General features: G+C 40.3%; 1 protein-coding gene across 2 annotated transcripts in view; it reads left to right on the top strand.

The window, feature by feature from the left end:
- Nucleotides 1–19,903, top strand: part of PLCB1 (phospholipase C beta 1) — a 703,903-nt gene that overhangs the window by 645,240 nt on the left and 38,760 nt on the right. The window contains exon 32 of one of the 2 annotated variants that reach the window (XM_084825194.1): nt 12,260–12,325. The exons of the other annotated variant lie outside the window; for it this stretch is intronic. Within the exon in view, the coding sequence (XP_084681320.1) occupies nt 12,260–12,301 (42 nt within the window). The 3' untranslated portion in view covers nt 12,302–12,325. The remainder of the gene's footprint in view (nt 1–12,259; nt 12,326–19,903) is intronic. 2 annotated transcript variants of the gene reach the window in all.

Here is a 19,903-nt window from a genome sequence, read left to right as displayed (position 1 = left end):
TATTTTAATGTTTTAGCTTTTGTAAACTGTCTAGAGAGCTCCGGCTATGGCATGGCATAGAAATGTAATCGAATACATACATACATACATACATACATACTTACATACATCCCATTGAATTCAATGGAGCTTACTCCTAGGTAAGTGGGTGCAGGATTGCAGCCTAAATTCTAATCTGCACATTAATCTGTATGAGGTCAGTCACAACGATGTAATTCCTCAAGCATCCGTACTTCAAGTCACCATCCACATGGTGATGTCCCATGGGATCCTTCCCCCTTTCTTGGCAAGTACTTTGCCAAGAGAGGAGGGGGGATGTCTATGGGAGCACTGCTCTTTCAGAGTAAATTTCACATCTCCTGAAGTGTTACCTTCTTGTTGCAAAAACAACCCTCACAAAAAATTGGGCTTAGCCTTTTTCCTCCTATCCATATTTTTGTGGAGTAATTTGCTTCATGCAATTGTCTTCTTTGAAAACAGTTTTCCTGAAGTTGATGTGAGCTTTTTTTGACAATGGTAATTAGTTGCTATGTTGAATGGAGGAGAAAATTAGTGGCTTTATCACATACATACAAAACATTTTGATTGGTTTGTCATTCTCTTCCTCAACAAGTTACTCTTCAAACCCGTTTTCCTTTTCTCCCTTGACATTTTATCTGAAGTTGTACTGAGAATTGCATTCCTCCCTCCACCACTTTCTCTTTAGCAAGTCAAACACACTTTTTTCCATTAGGGAGTACTGAAAAACATTGAAAAGCAAAATCCATCAAAAGAGGAGGACACCGTGAAGCAAAATGATGGATATTTTCACAAGTTGCAAAATTGGCATAAAATCACCTCCGTGCAAGAGCTGTTTAGATCCAGTTTTATGATTTGTGGAAGCAATTTCCCTCATCTAAACATAAGGCTATTTATCTCCTTTGTACCATGATGGAAGAAAATGTATATTTGTTTGGGCTAATACGAAACACCTGAACACAATCCATGAGCTCTGCATTATGGTCTGGGAGGTGCATAACAATGCAGAGCCAGGCAGGCATCAAAAACTGTAAGTTTGTCAAGACTCTTGTGGGCTGCCATACATGGATGGTGTTTTGCCTGGTCAGTCAAAGTTATCTAAACAAATGTAGCTGCCTTATGCTGCGTCAAACCCATCTTGCTCCCTGTTCTCTATACTGATAGACAACACTCCAAGGCCTCAGACAGAGGTCCCATTCCCAGCCCCACTCTTGAGACCTGAAAATGCTGAGGATTGAATCTAGGAGCCTCACCGTGCAAAGCATCTACTGTACTGCTGAGCTATGGCCCTTCGCTATAAGTTTGCTGGCTTGCTGTTAGGGCTTTGCAGTGTCTTGATGCCAAATATTCATTTTGGGGGGCATGCTTTAATCCTTTTGAAATGGCACTGTTATCAGTAGCAGCCCCTCAGCTACTTTTGGAGCTCAGAGCTAAATTTGCTAAATCAAGAATGTGACATTTGGAGGACCCTGTTTAGCCACGAAAAACTGGGTAGTGAACTCATTAAAATACTAGCTTTGTTGTTGTTGTTGCTGTTCAGTCGTTCAGTCGTGTCCGACGCTTCGTGACCCCATGGACCGTAGCACGCCAGGCCTTCCTGTCCTCCGCTCTCTCCCGGAGTGTACTAGCTCTGTACATGGATAGTAAATAAATCCTAGAAAACCTGTTCTGTATTGGCCAACAGGCTTGCTTCATTTGTACCCACCTGTTTCCCCATACAGAAAAGATTCTCTTTCCTTTTTTAGTCTTACAAAAGCATGGCAGTCTTGGGTTATAGCTGGAGATTTTCAGACTTTTTCTTCTATATGTTTAGAACAAGGGTGCAGAATCTCCTTCAGCCTGAAGGCCGAATTCCATTTTGGAGAAGCTTTCAGGGGTCACATTCCAGTGGTGGGTGGGTGGAGGACGGGGTCAAAGGAAAAAGGGGCAAGGCCAAGAACACTAGCATATTTTAGCTCAATGCTCTTCCTGCCAGTAAATGAGCCTTTAGGAGAGGCATTTCAATCTTTTAGAATGGGGGAAAAACTGCCCAAAAACCAGGAAAATACCAAATGATCAGTGATCAGGGGAAAGAGGCTGGGGCCTGAGGAAGGGGATTTGGTCCCCCAGCCTAAGGTTCTGCATCTCTGGTTTAGAAAAACGAAATCCCAACAGGTGTATTCTAAGAACGTCATGGATCTGTGAACAGCTGACTTGTAATTCCTTTTGAGAGTACCGTCCTTGGGCTAATAAGGAAGTGTCCCTTACCATGCATTCTTATGCACCTGTGTTAAAAAATAAAACTGTTGGAGTCCTCATATTTACACTGCTAGGACGTATTCATTCAGAATGCAAACTGTACCTACGATGTCTAAGCTAACTAAGAAAACAAGTTAAATGTTTAATCAAAAGCAATATGCTTTTACCAGGTATTAAGCAGCGGATTGTGAGGTGTGTAAGTAGGTCAGACATTGTGTTGAGTGATTGTGCTTCATCTTTAGCCATCTGGCAGCATGAATCAATGTCAGCTGGATGCAAATAGAATGCTGCAAAGGTGACCTTGGTGATAGGACTGGGCCATGGAGAGCAATCTGTAAGAGGTTACCTGCATTTATAAGTACATACTAAGAACGAGATTAAAAATCCCACTGTTTTGATATCCAGAAATTCTACTGACCAGCGATACACATGTCCAGTCAACCTGGTAGCTAGGATATTCAGTCAAATTCAGAGAATCTGTTTTCTTTCTGCTTAAAAGTGGTTGCGCAGCCCTCAAGATTGCAGAGAAAAACCTGGCAGTTACTTTGCTCTAAGCAAATGGTGCATCTGGGGCATGGATATCTTTAATAGCTCAGAAAGCAGGGGCTATTAAAGGGCAGATTATGGCCAGTAACCAAGTCAACACTAGCACTAACATAAATTACATTGCACTAGCATAAGCCACCTCTAGTGCCACGCAAATAGCATATACTGGTGTGACACGTTTTTTGGAGAAACTAGTCACATCAGCATACGCTATTGCCATTGCACTAGAGGTTACTTATGCCAGCACAAAATAATTTATGTTAGCACTAGTGTTGACCTGGATACTTATGAAAAGACCACAGCCTCTTCTACAGACTTCCAAACCTAAAGATAACTTTTTAGGTATAGATCTTCCTTTAATTATCTCTCCCCCTTCACCATCATAGGGATGTATGAGATCTTTTTTTCAGTTTGCAAATCACTCGAAAATGCCCCAGTCACAACCCCGAACATGAACAAGAACTCATGTTCTCTGAAAATGTTCACAAATCCCTGAATTTGTGTTCTTGTTCACAAAATGTACACTTGAAAAATGCACAACTTTCTCAAACTGCACAGCTTCCTCAAAATCTGCACGTTTTAAAAAATGCGCAGGTTTTGCCATTTGAATGAACTGAAAAACAGTCTGCAAATGAGAACGGGACTGAGCCAAGCTGAGCGTGAAGTAAAGTTTGCAGTATTTCAGCGAGCACAAGCATCCCTGGTTCTCCTATCCCTGTCATCATGCTCATTAATGCAGTGAATTTTGCCTGCAGTCTGCATCCTAGCAGGACAGAAATCCACTCACTCAGGCACATGTTCATGCACAAATGTACACACACGTATCCAGAAACTGGATTTTCTGGCCCTATCACACCACTAACCATTTTCAACAAGTTCCTCAGCACAGACACCACAATACTGTGTCTGTGTCCACATTCAGTGCTGTGTGAGTACTGCCATTTTAGCTCACAACTAGATGTAATGGCAGCCAGACCCAACTCAGGTTCTGCTTAGTCCTTATTAAACAGGGTGGGGTTGATTTAAACTGCATCATGGGCAGGCTCAAGAGTGGAGCTAAACACTGCCCCTCCTCATGCTTTTCCACTTGTAACTGGTTTTTAGTTTTTCTGTTTTAGCCATTTTTCTTCCAGCACCAGTTGCTTTTGGTCCTGAAGCCCTGGCATCAGAAAACAGCTTTTTAAAAGTTTGTATACTGCAGGGGAGCATGGACAACAAAAGGATCCAGCTTGTGTTGCACTTTAAATCCCCTCCCACCCCTCCATTCTGAATAGTGATTTGGCCAAAGACCCAATTCTGCATACAGGTTTGCCACTGCCACATCTAGCTTTGGCTTCAGAGTCAGTTCAATCACTGCAGCTCTCATGTGGAGGATGTTGGAAAATGTCTTCCATAGGACAGTGCTCCACTGTGGTGGTCATTTTGAAAGTGGCTTACCACATGGATACTCCATTTGTATGAAGAGCCTAATGTTTATTCCTCAGTTAGGGATGCCTCTGTGCAGTGACACCTGTTGGCAACACTGCTAGGAAAGGTGGCTGCTTTCATGTTAAACACGGCCATGCCAGCCCAGAATGACCACTGTGGCTGGACAGCAAAAGACCTAATGGCGCCCATGCTTCCTCTGCGTCTTGCTTTCATTAGAAATGTTTCGTATTAAATGGTGGGTGAGATCTTAGGGATTTGGGACAAGTGAGAGTAGCAGGACTCATGTTTAGACTCAAAAGTTGCAAGAATTTAATCCAGCCTTTTTACCATTTTGACAAGGCAAAATTCTAAGGCTCCCTTCACTTTGAAGTATTTCTTAAACCTATTGTACCCAACTTTCTCCTTTCACATTATAGGCCAAACTGTACAAGATGGAGGCAGCCATGTTTGTTGTTCATATGTGTGCCCTGTTTGTGTCTAAAATGGGAAATCTACTTCTAACATCAGAAGAAGCACATGGGTGAGGAGAGCTGAATGCTCCCCTGCTTTACTTCCCCACATTTTGTCACTGCAAGCACTTTTCTCTGTGACTGTCAAAAAGTGAGCTGGGCTGGGAAGAAATATCTCTAAAGAGATGGAGGGCCTCTCACCGTACCTCTTTTGATGTAAAACGTTAGACGCAGACACACCCATTTATATGCGAGCAGGGCAAACACACATGAATAACAAGCAAGGCTGTGACCATTATGTATAGTTTGACTCATAAACATTAGAAAAATGCACATGTACCTCTGAACATTTGAGCATCCTTTGAGATGCTCAAAATTATGGTACTCAAGCTTCACTGCTGAGACACATCAGATTATCTTCATAACAATTCTAAAGCAGGAATGAACGGTTTGACGTGTGTGTGTGTGTTTTAAGAAACTCGCTAGGGAAAGGAACAGGCAGCCCAGCTTTTAACTAGATGTTATCTTTTGTGATGGCCACCAACAAATACAGTAATATATTAAATATTGGACTGGCAATTTCCCATGTAAATGCAAAAGGATATTTAATCAAGGTAGGATGTAATTTAAAAAAAGGGAGGGGCCATGGCTCAGAGGTTGGGCACTTGCTTTGCATGAAGAAGGTCCCTGGTTTGATCCCTGGCATCTCCAGGTAGGGCTGGGAAAGCATCCTGCCTGAAACCCTGGATTGCTGCTACCAGTCGGTGTTGACAATTCTGGTCTATGGACCAAGGGTCTGACTCAGTATACGGCAGCTTTCTCTTTTCTTCCTTATGTTTGGAAATGGGTTCGAAATTAGGTGTTCTATTTATTTATTTTTTGCTTATTCAGTAATAGAATTCCAACTAAATAATATTGACCTATTTTGCTTTATTTTGTATATATCTTTTAATAATAGGATTTAGAGGTGTGTACAACATGCAACCCCACTGGTAGTTTTACTGTCCCATTGATACTTTCCATACTGAACACAATAGATGAGTGATATCTGTGGTGCAATAATATAATAATATGAGTATTGTGGAAATTGTTGCATCTATGCATAGTAAAACCACTAAAATATGGTCATTTAAATTACCCTCTGGGACTGCGGTGGCTTAGTGGTTAAGACGCTGAACTGCAGACCGGAAGGTCAGCAGGACAGCAGTTCGAGACCCGAGTGCTGCGTGACGGAGTGAGCTCCCGTCTTCAGTCCCAGCTCCTGCCAACCTAGCAGTTCGAAAGCAAGAAATTGCAAGCAGATAAATAGGTACCGCCTCGGCGGGAAAGGTAACAGCGTTCCGTGCACCTCGGTGTTCAGTCATGCCGGCCAAAGCGTCTTCGGACAGCGCTGGCTCTTCGGCTTAGAAACGGGGATGAGCACCGCACCCTAGAGTCGGACTTGACTGGTTGGGGACACCTTTACCTTTTTAAATTACCCTCTAATTCATCTCTAAGGAAAAGAACCAAGAGTGACTCATAGAACTTTTTTATTTAATGTGAAACAGATATTACTTGTTTTACTTAGTGTATATTTTATCTTGCCTCAGATGCACTTGGCTTTATTTTAGGATTTCGGGATTTACCTTGTAATCTGAGCAAGTGTCGAAGTGCAAAGTATCATTTTTAATAATTTGCCTATTTATTAATTAACAATGTTATTGTTAATTAACAATGTGGATGTAGAATTCAACTACAACAGTTGTGAAGGCCCTACTGATGCTCAGCCTGAAAAATAAATAGCATAATTTATGTTTGCATGATATTATGGCACTTTCCTTATTAATAACTACACTTCCCCCGCCCCCAGTAGTCACAGTGACTCATTTGAAATAATTCTTGGTGTCATTTTTATCAGCTTTTCTTTTCATTACCTTCTATATGAACCTGCCTGTAACAGTCATCATAAGAGGCCTTGTTATATGTCCCACCACCTAGAGAGGCTAGGTTGGCAGGCATTTGAGACAGGGCCTTTTTGGTAGCAGCACCTCAGTAATGGAACTTCCTCCCAATGGAGGTGAGATTGGGTCTTTCCTTGTTTTGTTTTAGTCAGGCAGTAAAGACTGAATGTATTGCTGCTGTTTGATTTAAAGCCACTCATACATTTTGTGGTATAGTTTTGTTCCTTTGTCCCTTGTTTTTATCCAGTGTTTTAATGGTTTTATTGTACATCACCCTGAACCCCTGCTGGGTGAAGGGTAAAATCTTATAAATCAAATAAATAAATAAATGTTCAGTGACCTCAATGAAGTTTAGACATTAAAAGCAAAATAGAACAATGGCCAGTTACTAACATATCAGTGCTGCTCAGGAAATAAAATCAGAAAGCCCTGGAACCCACATTCCATGAAAAATCTAGTCAGGATTTTGTGAGGATCCCTAGCCTTAAATAAAACTCATTTCCATCAGGCCTTGATGGATTTATATCCCAGTTTTCTACTGCTGGCCTGATTGCTGATTTTTGGATGATGTTGTTTGGTTGGCTAATCTTTTATTGCACTGTTCGGTTTGATCTAATTGTAAACAGCGTTGGGTATGCTGTCATGAAAAAGCATTATAGTTACATATTATTTTTTGAAAGAGCAAAAATAATTACAAGGACAGCACTCAGTTTTGGGCTTCCTTATATACACAATCATACACCATGTTTTCCATTATCCGATTGTTTCTGAAATGTCAAGGTCAGACCTTTTAAAGTCAAGAAGCTAAAGATGGATGTACAATATTGTTTGTGCTTCTAAATTGGTCATAATTCCTTCAGCTCTAACTGACATAGTATCAATTTCAAGAAACAGGCACTTTGGAGTAGCCTTTATTCATTTATTTTTCTTTTTAAGGGATACATGATTGGGTACGCAGATATGCACAATAATTTTCCATACAATTTTAAAAGAGAAATAAAGTTTTGAGTATAAGGGGAGGTGAGGGAGTTTGTTACATTACTAGAGAAGTCTTGAGCACTGTCCAATAAGTGCCTGTGAAATTCATGCACGCATCTATTGATTTGGCTATTTCCAGGTACTGCTTGAGGCAGTGTTACAAACACTTACCAAACTGGTATGACCAGAGATCATACCAAAACCGACACACATGCACATGAATACCATGCACAAAAACAGCTCCATAGTATCCTCTCCAAACTTCTGAATGGTTATGGACACAGTCTGAATAGGCAGAGGGATTCTTAGTTGTTGAATTGATTCTGCAGTACAAATGCAACCTTCTCTCATAATTGTGTAATTACGAGTCTTTAAATGGTGTTATGTGTTACTTCCCCCTTAATCTTCTCTGGCAACTGACTTGTGGAATGCAATTGTACTTATTCACATGCCACCTTAGGTTACCATAGTTTAGCATTATGAGAATGAGCTGAGGCCCTGGTGTGGCTGTGAGGAGTTCGGAAGCTTTTGCTCCCACTTTTTGTTAACTGCAGCTTTCCATGTAATCCTAGTTAATCTTAGCTAGGGATGTTTGAGGAATTCAGTCTTCATGAATTCTGACTCAAAGTGCCCTGATCCATACCTCCTGAACTAATGTAAGGATCAGAATGTAATATGCTTCAGTTTTCACACTTCTCCAGACTTTGCAATGTCGGTCTGGGCTCAAATAAAATACCAAAATGTATTTTAAAATGCATATTTAGGATAAAATAGATTTAGAAATGTGTATTTTATTTAGATAAAATCATTTAGAAATGTGTATTTTGTGAGAAAATACATAAAACGTGTTTGTATACATATTTATATGAATTTTACTGCAGATTTTTTTTAAAAAAATCCACACATTAATGCAGAAATGAAACATGGGGAAAGACAGTGGAGGGAAAGCATGGGAGGATTACTGGGTGATGACGACAATGTGTGAACCCCCTGTAAAATCCTATGAATAATGCAAGCCAGGAGCACTTTAAAAGGCTTGTCTAGAAGCACCATAGATGTTCCTTTTTCCTATGATTATTCATCCTCTCCTTATCTGAGTAACTTTCTTGAGTTTATGTCAAGCATCTCCCTCTTCATGCACTACATTACTCATGACTGCATTTAGTTATAAGGTGCAATTTTCCACAGATACACATTTTTGTACATCTGAAATGCTACTTCATACAATTTGTGTTCTTCCCCTTACCATTTTCCTAATGCTGGTATTGGTGGGATGCCTATATGCACAATCGCAAGCACTTTGTCATTTGGATGAAGGCTTTTTTGTGCACTAAGTAGAGCCACACAGGAAAACCATGTATCTCCCTTTTTCCTGTTGACGTTTGGAAAACATTAAGAATCTCATTCTGTCTGGAGCTTTTGTCCAGTCGTCTAAGATGCTCTTAACTCCTGCTGATCAGAGGTGGAATTGTGGAAGAGCCATAGCTCAGTGGTCTTACGTTCAATTTATAGCATCTCCATGTAGAGTTAGGAAAGACTCAGTTTAAGATAGCTTCCTATGTTCTTAAGGTAACTCAAAGCAGGCTGGTGGTACTTCTTCCTTTGAGAAGAATAACCCATCTGCCCAAGCTTAGAACAACTGAACTGGGAAACATGGATTTACCTTGAGTTTCCCGTACAACATCCCCACCCCACCCCCAGTATAGAATGAAAAATCCTGGAAAAATCCCTGACCAGTTGTTCACTGTATACATCTTCAGCATAAAAGCTGAAAGTAAAGAGAACCATATGACATGTGAATACCAAGTCTAACAAATGTCAGCCAAAAAGATATTTGATAGACAGTGGCCTGGTTCACGCATAATGCTAAACTATGTTGTGGTTTGTTGAAATCAGGCTTGGTGTTGTGTCTGAACCCATCCCCACGAATAAACCATGGTTTGTTAACCAGCTACAGACCACAACAATGGTTTGTTGTTGGTTTGTGAAGTTTGGTTTGTTTAAACCATGGCTTTTCATGATGTCTGAAAGCAGAACTGTGGCTTATCTCTGGGGTTGTTTGTGTACTGTCTGCCCTCAAACAGAGGCAGCCCACAAACGCCCTCTGAAAACAAAACCACTCTAAAGGCTGGCAAAATGGGTGGGAGAGAAACAAACCAGAAATTGGGAAAACGAACCATGGTTTGTTTGCTTGCCTGCAAGACAATTCATGGCTAAAGCAGCAGACCATACTTAATATAAACCATGGCTTAGTGTTACATGGGAACTGAGCCTTTTTTTTTTTTTTTTTGGTCAGTTGCCATATGGCTCTCTGTACCTTTGGCTTGTATGAAATAACAATAACAAAGCAAAAATCTCCTCAATGAATTGTGGACCTTTTCCAGCCTGATATTATGGTGATTTTATTTGTGATGCTAATAAGTGGCAATACTGTAATTTTCATGTATGGTTCCCACCAAAATGTTCTGCAAAATAGGCTGTACTTCAAAAAATTATGCAGCAGCACCTGCTAAAATGAAATCTGGCAGATTTAATTTCTGACACAGATAATTCCACTGGCATGGACAATTATCCTGAATTTACTTTTTGTCCAGTTCTATCTGTTATAATTTAAAGGGAATATTGCTGACAGCTGGATGTGCAAATTTTTACATGAGCTTGCTGGGAACTTTAACATGTGGCTGTGCATCTGAATGTAGATCCCATTGATAGCAAAGGACAGCATCTAAATTTGCATCTAATTGTGCCTCCCTCGTAAAGCCTTCACATTGGAATGCACATCTCATTGGAAAAAATGGGCAAGTATCTACATTTGATTTGAACACACATCCCATTGAAAGCAATGGGCAACATCCACATATGGATGTGTTTGCAGTTCCAAAAAGCAAAGCTAAGGCACTCTGCAGAGTTTCTGTTGATATGCAAGACCAGGGGGCAGAAGAGCAGAACAGTCCATGGGGATAAAACAGCAGGTGTCAAACATCCTGAGCGGAAACTATTCTCATAGCCTGCTCCAATTCTTTTGAAGTAAGTAGTGTGTAGGGCAGGAAGATCTGTACTTTTGATTCCCATTAAACAAACTATTAATTGTGAATGGATCTGAAACAGCCCACTGAATTTGTCCAATATAAAGAATTATTTTATTTATTTATGTTTACATTTATATCTTGCTTTTCTCCAATGTAAACAAATACGCAAAACAAGCGTTAGGCTTTTTTTTTTTCATTTGGGAAAAGGATACTTCATAGTGCAATCCTATACACATCTACTCAGGGATGGGGGATAAATTTGTCTGGTTTGAATTTTTATATAAATGGAGCCAGTCAGCACCTCCCTACACATGAACTGGAACACAATAGCATTCTGAAATCTGCATTTTTCAGAATTTTGTGATGAAGTTCACAGCTCAAAAATGTGCACATAAATGCTAAACTATGCATATATTAAGGAAAAGTGAACACCAATACCTTTATTAGGGGAAAATACATGCAAAGATGCATTATATTAGGGGAAAACCACTTGCAGTAAGTGCATACTAGGAAAAGTGCATACAGCAATCTGTATATTAGGGGAAATGTGCACAAAAATGTGTATGAATTTTCATGCTGACCTTTTTTTTCTTTTTTTCTTTTTTTGCCAAATTTGCAAACTGTTGTGGAAACAGGCTGAAACACACTTACAGCCAGGAAAAGGAGAACTGAAGTGAAATTGACAGTTTTGTCCATCCCTGTTCAGAAGTACACCCCACTTAGTTCAGTGGAACTTGGTCCCAGGCAAGTGTGTGTAGGGTTGTCACCACAATCTCCTCATTTCAGGTCATTTCACCTTGAAAAAGTAAGACTGCTAAGTTATGGTATGCTAGGGCAATGAAGCAGAGGAACCCTCACCAGTTAGGGAAAAAATAAATTATCACTGTCTGTAATATAGCAACAACAACAACAAAGTTCTTACAGTAGTATATCGTTTCCTCTTTTGTTACCAAATCGCAATTTAAAAACAGCAAGAGACAAGTTATTATTTATGCTTATGGAGCCAGTTTGCTTCCATTCTGATACTTTTTTTTTTTTTTTACCACTGTGAGATCCATATCTAAGTAGCCAAAAGTAGTTGTTAAAATGTAGTCTTCCGCTGACTTTCTAGCATATTGTCACTCAAATAAGTACTGATATGTGAAGAGGCGTGGCATTCCCATTTAGTGACTCCAGTTTTCTGGAGATGTTTTGTTTACTTTGAAGGTTTTCTATCTAAGAACTTCCCAGCCTTTGTTGTCCTTGACTTTAGAGCACAGTCTCTGACTTTATAATCCAAATGATGGATGGATATATCTTCTGCTGTGAAGATGGCCATTATTCCTGAAGGGACATTTTCTTTCCAGTTGAAACTATTCTATCTGCGCTCAAATATAGATTTGTAACTTGGAGAAAACATTTTCATATTTTGACAGGTTAGAAGGGACAGAGTGGTTTCATTGCCTGAAGTATGCCAACCAGAGAAATGACGAAGAATTGGCATTAAGTTGCATTCAATGAGCTTCTTGTTGTTCATTAAGTGGAATGATGAAAAAAGAAAACATACTGGCTGTTATGTGTAAAAATGTCATATTCTAGTTTAGAGTAATTTCTATTCACTTAAATTGAAACGATCCTTGGTTTTGTTTTAAAGAGCATAGAAGAACCAGAAGTAGAGGAGGAAAAACAGAAGTAGAAATGGAGTATGAGACTAGTGAAAGTGAGTGAAACATTTGCCTTTCTTCTCTAGTAAAACTAACAACTCTCATTTTGTACATATTGTTAGGAACTCTAACATAATAGTCATTAATTCATCCAATCCCCCCCACCCCACCACACCTTTGCATGATTTAATGCTTAATTTTATCTGTTGGTTACTCAGTACATACTACCACTAGCTATTCCATTATTTTTCGATTAAAAAGTCCCACTGCCTGCTAATTTCAACCCTTCCATTAATCCCACATTTGAAACAATGAGCTGTATAAATAAATGATATTAATAAGCATAAAGAGAGCTGTGGGGTACATGTAGCACTTATTTCAAAAATATTACTCTATTTTATACTGTATCATGTCAACTGCTGAAATAACTATCAGGATCAGCTCATCTGTAATAGGATAATTGCAGCTGTCTCTTCATTACTATGAAACTGCAGCCATTGACTGCACCATTATGATTCTCTTCCCACCTCATACAGTCACCTGAATTGCTGAAAAGCAAACTGGGAGTTTATTTCAAGTGTGTATTGGCATATTTAAAGTGATTGTGTGGAGTCGTCATTAGGAAACCTTGTTGAATTTGCAAGCAGAGGTTTACAGCACGACCCTAGGCATCTTTACTCTGAAGTAAAACCACTGAGTTCAGTGTGGCTTACTCATGGGTAAATGGGTGTGGGATTGCAGCCTCCAAAGTGTTATGTGGGATGAAAGGAAAGGGACTGCAAAAAAGGTAAGCATACAACTTGAGCAAAGGTAGAGTTTCAAGGTCAGTTTAGGGCGCAATCCTATCTAGATAGTCAGCCGCCTCCAAACTTGGAGGCGACCGCCTATCCAAAGCACGGCAGGAGAAGCACAGAGGGGATCATTCCCTCCACGCTTCTCCTGCCCTGCTTTTTTGGCTAGACAGCCTACTGCAGCTGTGTAGTCGCAGGAGCACAGAGCACAGAGCGGGGAAGGAGGCTGCTTTACGACACATTGGATGTGCCATACAGGCAGCTACGATCCCCCTGCCCTGGAACGCTCCCAGCCATGCCCCTTTCTGGCCCCTCCGTGCTCCTCTTGCGGGCATGGAGGACGGGGCTGTTTGAACTGGGGGGAGATCACTTCTCCGGGAACTGACCTCTGAGTGCGGTCTCTGGGATCAGTTCCTGGAAAACAGCATATCCTATGGCCGTCTAGCGGCCATAGAATTGCTCCCTCCAGCATTCAAACTTTGCTAAGCATGGGATACATACTAGTAATGATAGTAGGAAGTAAAATTCAAGTCGATGAATTATTAACAAATACTCAGCTGGGACTGTATTACAAAAATGTATTTACAAAATATTTCTATCCCACCATTTGATTAAAAGAAATCCCTAGTTACTTGTGAGTAACATTAACAGGTAGGTTTGGAGTAAGAGATTCACTTATGGTTAAAGCTGGAAAATCTGTCAATTTCTGTTTTGCCAAGTTTCTAATTTTTCCATACTTAAGTTCATTTTGCCAAAGTAGTTTGCGGAGGATGGTTTTTATCTTGTACGCACTTTTCCATAATAGACACTTTATGGTATACATTTTTTGATTGGCAAACTGCAGTGCAAAATTCGTAAAAGTACACCTATCAAAATATAGCTGCATTTCAGCTCACATAAGAGTTTGGAAGGTGCAAATTAAGTAAGTTTGCATTTAAATGTGAACCAAACAAAATTTTCCTGCATCCCTACTTACGTTGCAGTCATATTCGTGCTTAGAAGTAAGTCCCTCTATGCTCAATGGGACTTACCCCCAGGTAAGTGTATATTGCAGCTTTCTCCAACCTGTGCTCTCCAGATATTCTGGACTACAACTCCCAGGATGCCTGACCATTGGCTATGCTGTCTGGGGCTAATGGGAGTTGAAGTCCACATCATCTGGAGGGCACCAGGTTGGGCAAAGCTGGTATATAGGATTGCAGCCTTAATAAAATATTTTGAACCACACAAATAAAGGACATTCTGCATGTCCTTTATTTGTAGGGAATTCTGCATGTATGCAATCAGTGTTCTGGTGTCCAAAGGTAAGTACTTTTGTAGGAGCATGCACAGGAGCTCTTTAATGGTCACTCCTTGCTCTCAATGAAACTCTCCTTGATTGCGGTGAAACAATGCACTCTTTTTACATGGGCATGACATTTACAGAATAATACAGTGCTGCACGAACTAATGAACTGGGGTAATATCTGAGCCATGCATGTTGTACCAAGCCCAACTACAGTTCCCAGAAGGCAATGCAATAATGTGCATGTGCACTTGCACAATCAGCATGCCTGCACCAGTTTTACAAGCTGAGAGGGAACTCCCAGGAAAAAAGATTTGTTTACACACACGCGCACACACACACACACACGCTCACTGAAAAAGCTCACAAGTACCAAGCCACTGCTGAACCATGGAAAAGCATTTTATAAATATGTAAAATAAAATTCAACCATGTGGAGCTTGCTCTGGATTGGGATAGGTGTGCCAGTGATCTGACTCTGTAAAAGGACATTCCTTATATCATTATTGGTAAATGCAGGTTGTGTTCTGCAAGTCCAAATATTTTCTTGATTGTCATTGGAAATCCCCCACGCCCTAAAGCAGGGGTGGGCAACTTGTGGCCTTCCAGATGTTTTGACCTATAACTCCCACAATCCTTCATTATTAGCTATGTTGGAGCTGTAGGCCAAAACATCTGGAGAGCCACAAGATACCCACCCCATCCTAGCAAGAATAGGTCAAGTTTTATGAAGTTAGAGCTCTCAGGCTCCTGTATTTCGTTGCATAAGTGGTTTACACCATGGACACCTCAGGTTGGCACTAGCAATACTTTCCCCCATCTGATGAGGGAATTCTGGCACACCTCACATAATTAGCATGGCAATTAAATGGGATGTTAATGATGTGTGTGTATAGGATAAATGATTTGTCAGTAAGAAAACTTACAAATATCCTAATGTAGCTACTATTTGTTGAATGACATAAGCATTAAATGAAAGCAAATTTTGGCTGAAACTCTTGAAACATGTCAGTATAAGGGGCCAAATGGCAAAGAGTTTGACAACTGCAAATCTGTGAAATTTCAGAAGCAGAACATCCTGAGCAGTGTCAGAATAGGCCTAATTAGAGCTAGGGAGAAATAGTAATTTGACCAAAAATGTGTGCAAGTTACCCTATTTTTCCTTGAATTACAATTTAGTGAAATGGACCCTCCCCCAATGTTCTTTTCCTAATCATTTAATGGTTCTTCAGCACATTTACTTGGGAGTAAATCCTATTGAACGCAGTGGGGCTTATTTCTGATTAGATATAGTATTGCATTGTTAATCTCTGATTCCCTTTGCCCGACCTCCAGCATGGGACTTTGGGTCTGCACTGTGACTTTATATTTTTAACAAGCCTACTTCAATCACTGCCCTTTCTTTGGAGGATAAAATAAAATGAGCTACTGGAGGAACAATCCACCACCCATTGTGTAAAAAAAAAAAAATCCCTTGTAGATATTCAACTGTTGTCCACTAGAATAGAGCCCTCCAATGACTGGCAAAGGCATTTCAGCCATTTTGAATTTCCCAACATTCAAAAAGAACGTCAGAATGGTGCTTCCTGGGGAAAAACAAAATGATAGTCACTGTGATTCTCTCCTTTCCAAAAGAATTTCACCTCACCACCAAAATATAGCTGAAACAATACAGCTGATTTCATGGTTGATGAAATGGCTGAGAAGCAGTCCTTGTCAATTCAGTACAGCCCTGGTCCTGATTTAGAGATGTAATGGGAAGGGAGCTAATCTGAGGGAAAAGGATGTGAAAGTATTACTAAAATATGCGTTTTAATGCAAAGTACAGTAATTTTCTTTCACACTTAATGCCAACATGTGTAGCACATGATCCAGGCAAAGTCAATCACTTTTAAGTCCCTTTGGTTTCAGTGGGAAAGTAAAGAATGTGATTAAATCTCTTCCACTGAATTCAGCATGAGTGAGCGAGATTTGCTTATACAATTCCCTTCCCCATCCTCCAGAGCAGATTTGGGGGGGGTGGAGGGCTGCAGAGGGGAGGAAAAATCCATTCCACTAATGGAAGCCGTTCAGTTGGTGGACAGACAATGTCCAGTACAGTTCAGTAACTTTGTTCAGTATCTTTTATTATTTAATCCTAAATAATAAACATACAGAACTTGGCAGAATGTACAGAAAGGACGAATTGTCTGGTGTAATAATTTTATTCTGGAAAGAATTGTGGTTTGTTTTTTTAGTGGATATACTGGTTTTCTTGAAATGGCAATGTTTTTCATTTCAGACAGAATAGGCTATTTTACATATCTTTAGATTTAACAGGGTGCAGTAGGCATTCAGAGTAGGAAATGACTTTTTAAAAAATCCGGATTCTACCTGACTCCTAGCTAGAGACTTTGGTTGATTTATATCCTATTAGCAACTCAAAGGAGTTGAGCTGTTAGAGCATTTACTGGCATCCTAAGGACCTGCTGGATGCCTCAAAGGAGAGCCAAGCCATTTGTAGGAAATACTTTAGCAACCAGGTCGTCATAAACATACCAGATGGGAAAATCAGCCATTCCTTTCCACTGTGATTTCTACTGCTTCCTTTATTGTCTAACCTGTTGCCAGGCAAAATGTAATAACATCCTACCTATGTGACATTTGCTGCTGGCCAGGGAGGGCAACAGGAGGAGGACAAAGCAACAGAAATAAGAACATATCACTCAGAACTCAGTCACTTGGAACGATAGATGCTTATGTGGGGAAGAAGCCAAGCCCTATCTCCATCATGACAGGCTGACCACATTCTTCACAGTCAAAACAAAAGCTTGGGGAACCCCAAAGTTTGCAGAAGTATCTTTAGGAGGGGGAATCCTAAGGGGAAACAGATGCAGAACAGCTCAGTAAGGACTAAGCATGCTCAGTGGGCACAGCATGCTGACTGATTGTGGGACAGAAAACCAGAGTAGAATATGGAATGGATTATCTTGGAAGATGGCTAGCTGGAATTCTGAACAGGAGCATTCCACCCTGCCACATTTTGTTGTAGGTCCCTCTTGTCCTTCCTTAATGGTGGCAGGAACCAGAGACATTGTAGATTGTATGAGAAGTTTACTGTCTTTTGCCGTACTTCCTTTAGTTCTGTTGAATTTGGTAAGTGTATTAGTCAACCTAAATATATGTATGCAGATCTTACGATCGTGGTCAGTAGTGCCAGTACGTTCACTTCTAGAATCCATGCTTCTGAGAATCAAAATACATTTTGTAATCAAGATTCTCTCTTTGGCTATGCTTGATCAACAGCACTGCTTTGAAAATTATATGGCTCATTGGTCTTCAGCTGGTGCGTTGGGGCTCACTACTGGGTTGCAGCCTAACCTAAGATGGGTTGCGACAACAGGACTGCCATGATACAGATATATTAAGTTTGCAGTCCTATGCATGTATGGACAGAAAAAAGTCCTACAACTCACAGTATTCCCCAGCCAGCATGAATTTTATATTTAAATACATTTTTAAAAAAGAAGTGAGTTTCCAAAATACATGTTTGGACTGAACATGGTTCAGTGCAAACCATGTATTTTTTGTATACATGGTCCCAGTGCTGAAAAGATTGAAGACTACTGAATTCTAGCTAACATCTGCAAAATTGAAGACAGGAAAGTCTTTACAGCCATGCAAACAAATGTTCACAGTGATCAGAAGGACTTTCTAGAAAATATTTTCTATCAATGGTTGTATAGCAGTCGAGGAATGGATTTAACTTGCTGTCTTCTGTCATATCCTTTATATGATTTCCTCAGAGAGAAATATTTGTCACCTCTTAAAAACACTTGGTATAGCAATTTTATTGTTATTGGGGGGGTTTAAGTCTTTAGTAAAGTTGACTTGGCTGGAATAGTAAAACAAAACTATACTAGATTTTTTTAAAAACAACTACAACAACAACAACAACACTATTTGCATAAGTTCAGCAATTAAGAAGTACCGCAGACTAACAATCTAGGAGGATTTTTATTATTTTTTTTTGCTTTTTGGATTTTAGTAAAGAAGAAACAGACTTGAACATTCTGTTGGAGAGGACATGGAGACATGCCTGTTTTGTATGTGGGCTTTATTCTGCTTTTCTTAAGGCCAAACCACATATGATTATTAGCCCCATGCAGTTTGCCCCCAGAGCTTTTTTAGCTTATAAAAATGCACCCATGGAGCCTGTACACTAGTGTAGAAGACTGGCACCAGATGTATTTATTTATTTACAGCATTTATATACTGCTCCACATCTAAACTGATTCGGGAGCGGTGAACAATTCAAGATAAAATGATTTAGAGATAAAAGAAGTAAACCACCATATTAAAATGGTTATTTTTCAAAACAAAGTACCAGTAAAAACCGTGGCTGTCAGTCAAGGAAGGCTTCCTGGAATAAAGAAGTTTTCAAGAGGCACCAGAAAGAACAGTGTTAGCACCTGCCTGACCTTCAGAGGCAGGGAGCTCCATAGAAAGAGGGCCACCACACTGAAGGCTCTTCTCCAGGTGGACTCCAGTCGGGCCATGCATCCATGGGGAACCACCAGGAGCATACCTTCTGATGACCTCAGTGATCAGGCAGGTTGATAGGGGAGAAGGCGATCTGTCGAGTATCCTGGTCAGATAATCTTAAAAGGGATCCTTAATGGTTTCCCCCTTTTCTTGTTATCTGCTTACGTGTGTGCCCCCCCCCCAACTGTTTTGACTGACAAGTAGCAATAAGGAGAGGATTTTTACTTTAAAAATGACACAAAGGGAAATCATTATGGACCCCACCTGCACACTGGCCTTCCAGTTCAATTTGCAGCCTCTGCAAATGTATTTTGTAACCAAAAGGAAAATCGAGGTACACCCTCCACGCAAAAGAGCAGTGCATGTAGTTTGGCCCTTATTGGGTCACAATGTCTTCTGAGCTTTGCCTGTGTTAGGAGACCTAAAGAACAGCCATAGTAAATGCCATGTTCCAGTACTAGAAAGTATGCCATAATTTAGTCCAGGAGCACACTGTCACGTTTGACAACCTATGCTCTGTGGAGCTGGAATTCTGCCTAGCGTGCTGTCATCTTTTGTATCTAATTGTAGCACAGTTTATAAGAGGGAATAGTATTTTGCTTGGCAGATTGCATTTTAACATCTTTATTTTCATACAACGACTGTTAAAATGGAAGAAGTAAAACACATGGCATGCAATATGGCAGACTGGCTTATCTTGCGAACAGGCACCTTCTGAATGTCTCATTTTTTAAAGAAAAGTAAAGTAAATGCCACATGGAAGATAAAGTACATTATTCTGGCACCTTCTGAATTGTCCTCCCTCACTCACACGCACACACACACACACACCTCCTTAGCATTTGGGTCCTACTGCTCACGGCACTATGCAAATATATCTGAAACCATAGCAAATAGTTTGTAGGTTAGCAGCTGTCCTTCACACCCAAGCCCCAGTCATTTCTGTGATTGCCATACCTACTTCTTAAGACCTCATCAACTATACAGCTTTTCCATCCAAATTTCATCCAAAATTTTGAAGTCCCACTCCCTGT

Source organism: Heloderma suspectum, chromosome 1 (assembly GCF_057233095.1).
Source record: "Heloderma suspectum isolate Gila_16-S chromosome 1, 16-S_ref, whole genome shotgun sequence".
Lineage (NCBI taxonomy): Eukaryota > Metazoa > Chordata > Lepidosauria > Squamata > Helodermatidae > Heloderma > Heloderma suspectum.
Note: the sequence above shows the minus strand (reverse complement) of the source record. Positions and strands in the feature narration are given on the sequence as shown.